Source organism: Leptonychotes weddellii, chromosome 10 (genome assembly GCF_054177405.1).
Source record: "Leptonychotes weddellii isolate Sample4059 chromosome 10, ASM5417740v2, whole genome shotgun sequence".
Classification (NCBI taxonomy): domain Eukaryota; kingdom Metazoa; phylum Chordata; class Mammalia; order Carnivora; family Phocidae; genus Leptonychotes; species Leptonychotes weddellii.
Genome location: NC_138378.1, coordinates 74297116 through 74304470, shown reverse-complemented (window position 1 = coordinate 74304470; position 7355 = coordinate 74297116). Strand labels below are relative to the sequence as shown.

The 7355-nt window shown below is 31.1% G+C and overlaps 1 protein-coding gene across 1 annotated transcript; it reads left to right on the top strand.

Moving 5' to 3' along the window:
- Positions 1-5866, top strand: C1D (C1D nuclear receptor corepressor). Its single transcript, XM_081833616.1, has 4 exons — positions 1-177; positions 930-996; positions 1526-1581; positions 4250-5866. Exons 1-4 carry the CDS (start codon positions 40-42, stop codon positions 4412-4414), a joined length of 426 nt encoding a protein of 141 aa, XP_081689742.1. The 5' UTR covers positions 1-39; the 3' UTR covers positions 4415-5866.
- Positions 5867-7355: the final 1489 nt, after the last annotated feature.

Here is a 7355-nt window from a genome sequence, read left to right as displayed (position 1 = left end):
TCCACGAATTCTAAAAATTTTTTTTTCCAGTTGGTCATAATGGCCGGTGAAGAAATTAATGAAGACTATCCAGTAGAAATTCATGAGTATTTATCAACATTTGAGAATTCCATTGGTGCTGTGGATGAGATGCTGAAGACCATGATGTCTGTTTCTAGAAATGAGTTGTTGCAGAAGGTATTTTAAAAATGTAATTTCTAAAAATGTAATTCATAAAACAGAGTGCTATGTTATGAAAATATAGAAGATACAGATTAATGACATATGCTCCTTTTCCCCTTAATATCAATTTTATAAGTGTTTGGGTGTTTTTCGGGGGAAAAAACAAAACAGAACTCCAACCTTAGGAAATACTTCCTAACTATATTTTTATTTTGACTTGGTTTTGAGAAAAAAGGAGCTCTCAACAACATTCTTTTTGACAGACTCTATCTTTGACCTTTTAAATATTACAATGATGTTATCAGGGTTTCTGGAAACCCTATAGGACGAAAAGAGTAAATTGACTTTGACATTCTAAAACAAATCTCATTATGTTTCTTCTGTCTTTGGTATTGCCTAAGCATTTTAGCCTGCCTCTTATACATAAATGCATCATGTACAGTGTTTATATTGATAAATTACTTTTGACATACAAAACCCAGATCATAACTCCTGAAATTAAAATAATTGAAAAGAATTTTGCTTGGATTATACATTCCTTGTCTAAGTAAAGTTGATATCCTGAAGTGAAAATTTGTGGGCAAAATCACTGGTTAACAAAACTTTTTCTTTTTGCAAATTATTTCAGGATCATTTGGTTATTGGATTATAGGAAGGGAAAGAAACATCTCTTTGATACATTGTATTTGGTGAAAGTCTAAAATAATGTGATTGTGCTCAGAATTTGTATGTATTTCTTTTTTCTTTCTCTCTCTCTTTTTTTATAGTTGGACCCCCTTGAGCAAGCCAAAGTGGATTTAGTTTCTGCTTACACATTAAATTCAATGTTTTGGGGTATGTATATTAATTTGGAGTTAATTAGCAAATTATTTATTGTGTCAAAGGTGATTTATTTTTTAAATGCTAGCACTTTATATACAGTTATACTTTATGGCAATTTTAATAGTCAGATATTTATTTCTTTTAAGTCAGAATACCAGATATCCATGAGGCACATAAAAATTTAATAATACATAGAGGTTGAATAATTTAAGATTTAATTAATCATTTTTTTAAATTTTTTTTTTTAAGATTTTATTTATTTGCGAGAGAGAGAATGAGAGACAGAGAGCATGAGAGGGAGGAGGGTCAGAGGGAGAAGCAGACTCCCTGCTGAGCAGGGAGCCTGATGCGGGACTCGATCCCGGGACTCCGGATCATGACCTGAGCCGAAGGCAGTTGCTTAACCAACTGAGCCACCCAGGCGCCCCTTAATTAATCATTTTTTGTGACATTTCTTTTTTGTGAGTAACTAGAGTTTCTTTAATTAATGCTCTTAATTAATATATATGCCATTTTATTCCATGAAATCTTTGTCTTGTAGTTTATTTGGCAACTCAGGGAGTTAATCCTAAGGAGCATCCAGTAAAGCAGGAATTGGTAAGATTGCAGTGGATTTTTTATTTGACTCTTTGTTTGTTGTGGTATTCCTGAAGTCAAAGTCACAGTACCTTTATCATACTAATTATGGAGAACAAAATTACTTAGAGTCCAGCTTATGAAAGTGAGCCAGATTTCCTTATGTCTTTTCCTTACCTTTGTCAAAGAAATGGTGTTCCATATATTATATAAATCTCTGGATGGGAAAATGTTACAATTCAAGTAATTATTTATAACTTCCATATTATTTTTTCTATAAATTCTTGAAGTCCTGTTCATCTCTACAGCTGCCTTTTTTTTTTTAAACTCTTACACAATTCTTAAAAGTATATTCTAGTTGATTTACTAGCAAAGACGGGAAAGTTTCTCCCCCACTTTTCAATTCTTCCATTAATTCATTTTCTCAGCAGTAAAGAATCCAGTTCAGCAACAAAGCTAAAAGCTTTTTTGGCACCAGTTGTATGTGTACTGTCCAGTAATTCTGCATTAGTGACATATTTACAACCTGTAATAAATCTTCTAGGTTTGTCTTTGTATTCCATTTAGATGTATAAGTACAGTATATAAGGTCGGGTATGTTGGAGTTTTTGCTGACTTCAAAAATTAAATCATTCAATATGAAAGAAAAAATTAGAAATCTAACTTACAGTTACCTTCTTGACTTGGCTTTATGAATAAGAATGTTAATAAATTTATTCTTTGTGTTTATAAGTTATAAGGTAAATATGTGAAATACACTTGACACTGTATTATTATTCTCAAGTCTTATGGTGGTTGATACGTATGTTATTTTCAACTTAGTAGAATACTTGGTCATTTATTTATAAAAAACGAGTAAACCACGTATCTTGTCTTCATTTTATAAATATATGGACTAAGGCATTGTCTTCTTTTAAAGTTCTTGGGGGAAAAACAAATTTATTTTTAAATACAGAAATTGTGAAAAATACTTAAAGCAAAAATGTAAAACAATATGAAGCACAGATCTTGATTTGACCGGTGATACTGACTTTAAAATCTTAAGAAGTGTGCCCTGTATCATCTGTTTTCAACTTTCTAATATGGACTTTACATTTATAAGGTTTCTCATTTTTCCTTTAATACAAACTTATTTGTAGTGTCTTAATACTTGGTTCTGTCATTGGAAATGGATAAAATCATCATGTGTCTTTTTTCTCTGTCAGAACCCACTTTATGGAGGAGTACATTCATATTCTGGACGATGGTTGGCACATAAAAAGCGTACATAAACCCATTCTCCTTTTCTGACCTTGTGACAGACATCACTAATTGATCACAGAGTTAGTGTGTGAGAGGAAACCTATTTGTCATATATATCATGAACGGGGAAAGGCATTGAAAATAGTCAATTTATTTACAGTTATTACAAATAATTGCGTGCCTACTGGAAGCCAGGCATTATATCCAAGTGAGATGATTCCTCTGTGAATAAAGCTGATAAATACCACTACCCTTGTGGCAGATGCCAGACTATCTAGTGGAGGGAGACCAGCAATTAACATAAACAAATGATAAATACATATAGATATATAGTATGTTAGAAAGTTATATGTTATGGGAAAAAAGAATAGCATAGGTTGAGGGGGATTGGAGTGCTTGAGTAGGATTGCCATTTTAAATGGTAAAGGCAGGGCCTATTAACAAGGTTAACATTTGAGCCAGCTGGAAGGGAGAGAGGGAGTGGCTATGTGGATATTTGAGGAAGATCATTCCAGGCAAGGCTGGGTGAGTGTGTGTTGGGAGGACTTGGGCTTTTACTCCAAGGGAAGTAGAGAGCCATGAGAGGATTTTAAGCAGAGTTGTCAGCCTTTCACAATTAAAAAGTTCTAGGGGTCTGCATTTTTCTGAGTATATTTCTATAACTATTTTGATTATTTTAATGAAACTTGCTTTTTATCAGTGATCAATCATTTACTATGCTATTTTACGGCTCTCATCCCCTTTATTTCTCCAGTGAAGGTATAAAATAGCCCTTTATTCTGATTAATGGTCTCAGAGGATTCGAAGTGGTATGGCAACCTTATTATGTTCCTCACCTTGTAAAGTCTGATTAGAATTGATTAGAAATATAGAAACTATATTTCATTAGAAAGTATCATGTGCTTATCAATCAAAACTATGAAATTGAACAAAAAATCTTGTATTTTCATTTTGCTTATTTTAATTGTGATACTAGAAGGTAAAATAAAAAAATAGTTAAATACTACTTCTTCCATTTCCTGTTTAGAAAAGTTTCAAGAGAGTTTAGTTTGTATGTTGCATACAAGTATATGAGAGCTCTATTTTCGATTATAGACTTCAGATACATGAGAGTTCTTATGTGGATTTAGGTTAATGTTAAATTAAAAAATATATAACTACATATGAACAATTCAGTGTTTATCTCTGTAGTGATGTCTTAGTCTAGTTCTTCCCCTATTGAAACACTCCAAATACTTCTGAAATGACTTTTTAATGTCTATGCCCCCCAGACTATGAACTCCAGAAGAGCATGGAACATGTTTATCCTATTCACTTGTACTTACTAGCACCACTCAATAGGCAATAAATACATATCTGTTGAATTTAACTGAGGTATAGTATAATAAAGCTTAGTGGTGGTGAACAGCTTAGTAAATCTATTGCCTTTTTTTTTTTTATCTTTAAGGAAAGAATCAGAATATACATGAACAGAGTCAAGGAAATAACAGACAAGAAAAAGGCTGGCAAGCTGGACAGAGGTGCAGCTTCAAGATTTGTGAAAAATGCCCTTTGGGAACCAAAACCTAAAAATGCATCCAAAGTTGCCAATAAAGGAAAAAGTAAAAATTAACCCTTTGGTTTTGATGTACACATATTGTAAAAGTACATCACTTTTACTGTTTTCCACAAAATAGATGATTATGTGGCATTGCAAGGTTTAAATGTATTTGTTATTGAATCCATATATAAAATTTGCATTTTAAATTTGTAATGCTAAATATTCTTTCCCCTAGAAAGATTAAGTTATCTTTATTGATTTTCCTATAGGACACAATGAGGTTTTTAACATTGTGATATATTTTATATTTATAGTTTATCATCTCTCTTGACAAGACTCTTATTTCCTTATACAGGTCAATCTTTCAAGTACCATTTTATAAGCAACTATGAAATTTAAGTTAAATGTTCTTTGTAAACATTTGTCTATTTTAAATGAATGACTTTATGAAGTATGCTATCTGAAGGCTAAAGTTATAAATACATCTGTTTTCACTATATAATATTAAGAAAGAATGAAATGACTTAAATGCCCATTTCTTTCCTATGTAGCTACTTCATCATGTTTTCATGATTTTGGGAATTATTGCTTTTTTGATATTTGAAGTATGAAATTAAGACTTTAAGGTTATATTTTAATTCTTGGCAGTTTGCCTCTATGTCCCATTTAAGGTAAAATATATTCTCATTAGCTTTAGATGGGAAATGAGGCTGTATATTGATGGCTGAATTTTGGCATAATGGCTATACCCTATCAATAAAGGCTGTAAAGGTTGTATAGATGACTGTTTTTCTCTTTTGTGTAAATTTGCCCTTGAAATTAGGAAGATAGGTTTTAGAGATTATTAGGAATAGAGAAACTCGAGTTTTTGTTGCTTATGCATCATGCCTATAGATCTTCTGGCCTCATTTTTTCACATTTTTTGATTACATGGTTTTGAGGTGGCATCAAGTACATACAAGTATTTTGGAACAACTTTCTTTGTTTATGTAATGCCACAGTTAAGGAGAGGACAAGTCCAAAGGAGATTATATTGTGTTTAAATTCTGATTTATTTTTTCAGAATATTTGTTACAGAGAATTCTACATATTAAAATTTTTTTTTAATGTCTAAGTCCTTGAATTTTAATTATATGCTCTTAATGCTTTCAGTCTTTGAATCCACATATCCACATCATTATGTATAGGAATGCCAAGTACAGTAAAGTACTTTAATTTTTGAAAAAGAAGTTGTTAAAATTTTCTGTGATTAATTCTCCATAAGTAACCTTGAATAAATGGATTTCTTGATTTATGGTAGAAGATATTGGAAATGGTCTTAAAATGTAATGGATTTTGTAAAGCATGTTGAACTCTTTCTATGACACATGAAGAGGAAGTCACTGATAGATGCAGAGTCTTCTGGCTCAGATGTCAGACAATTTTTGAAGTGGAAGAACATTTATATTTACTTCATTACTTTTTTTACCCTCATCCTCTCAAATTTCTAGCTTTTTTAAAAAGTAACTTCTTCATGAGAGAAATGTTATTATGAACAAGTGTAGTGTACATGTGTTATTTATTACAAAGAAACTTACAACTTGCATTTCTGTATATTTTCTAATTTCATAAAAAAAAAATGAAAAATGTCATACAGTTGCAGAAAATCATTAGCCAAGTTATGGGTTTGTGAAAGTCCAACTCTAAATTCTGTTAAATTGGAGTTTCTTAGTGAATAATTCTTTCAGTGTTTTATTAATAGAAATAAAAAACAGTTGAGTGTATTCCCTTTTATAATGTAGAATTTGAAATACATATTACCTGGCACATAATAAGGAACTGAATGGTAGAAGTGCAGTGGGTGCTCATTTTGTTGTTGTTGTTTATTCATTCCACAAATATTTAATGACATTTACATTGCCAAATACTACTCAGGTTCCAAGGAAGACAACTCTAGCCTTTATTCTATTTTTATAAAGCGTTACGAAAAAAGTAGTCTTTTTGTTCACTTCAGTTTTTCAGAGTTACTAGAAAATTTATGACAAATTGTGCTCATTAACCTTAGTCAGAACCATAAAGGGTGATGGGTTGATCTATTTGACTGTGGTATAGTTATTGTTAACATAGTTTTTTCCAAATGACAGTCTGCTCTAAATTTAGATGTTAATCACATCTTTCATTAATCTCTTTGGGAATTAACAAGGTGGAGAGGTTATAGCTATAGATATTTTTAAGATTAGAATTATAGACTATTAATCTAATACTAAATAATGAGATTTTGTCTTTTAATATTATTTTAAGTACAATTTTCTTGTTCAAAATTGCAGGATGGGAATTCATTTTAGTAAAGTAGAATATGTTAAGAGGAAAATTGAAGGTTGAATTATGGTTTACATTCCTGGAATTAGGAGGTTATGTCAAGTTGATTGGTTTTTAAGATACCCTACAGATTAAAAAATTGTTCTACTTAGCTATTAGAAGTGGATTGGTATTATTTCTAAATAAGGCTTTTAAAATTGACTAGAAATGTAGGAAATGCTTCAAAAATGGACAATGTGTTGAATATAGATACTAATTTCTTAAGTAGGTGATTGGAGAAAAAGATGCTCTAGGAATCATTCGGCTTATGATATAGTTAAACTATAATTTTATGCAGTAAATTATTAGAAACTCTGGCTTTACAAAGTGACATTAACTGAGAAAGATTTGAACAGTGATTCTGACCGTCATGTAATAGCTAAGTTTGGTATATAAAGGGAAGAAAAAGAAGCCCTTGGCATCTCATTTTCTTCCCTCATAGCATAGTTCATAAACTTGCCCTTGTCCAAATATATTCAATGGCTCCTTTACCAAATAACCTTGGTAGCAACCTATTTTATATAAATGTGATCTGAATGTACTTTACTAATAAAAACATTTCCTTTTCTCTGTATCCTGGTCTAAAACTCTTCGGTTTTGGAAATATAAACTACATTTTGTTTATTTTGTATATTAGCATTTTATAGTTGTCATTAACAATTATGTTAGGGGGAAA

Coding starts and splice junctions, on each gene's coding strand:
- C1D (XM_081833616.1), top strand. CDS start 40: ATGGCCGGTGAAGAAATTAATGAAGACTATCCAGTAGAAATTCATGAG. Junction 997..1,525: donor ATTAAATTCAATGTTTTGGG/GTATGTATATTA, acceptor TTTGTCTTGTAG/TTTATTTGGCAACTCAGGGA. Junction 1,582..4,249: donor ATCCAGTAAAGCAGGAATTG/GTAAGATTGCAG, acceptor TTTATCTTTAAG/GAAAGAATCAGAATATACAT.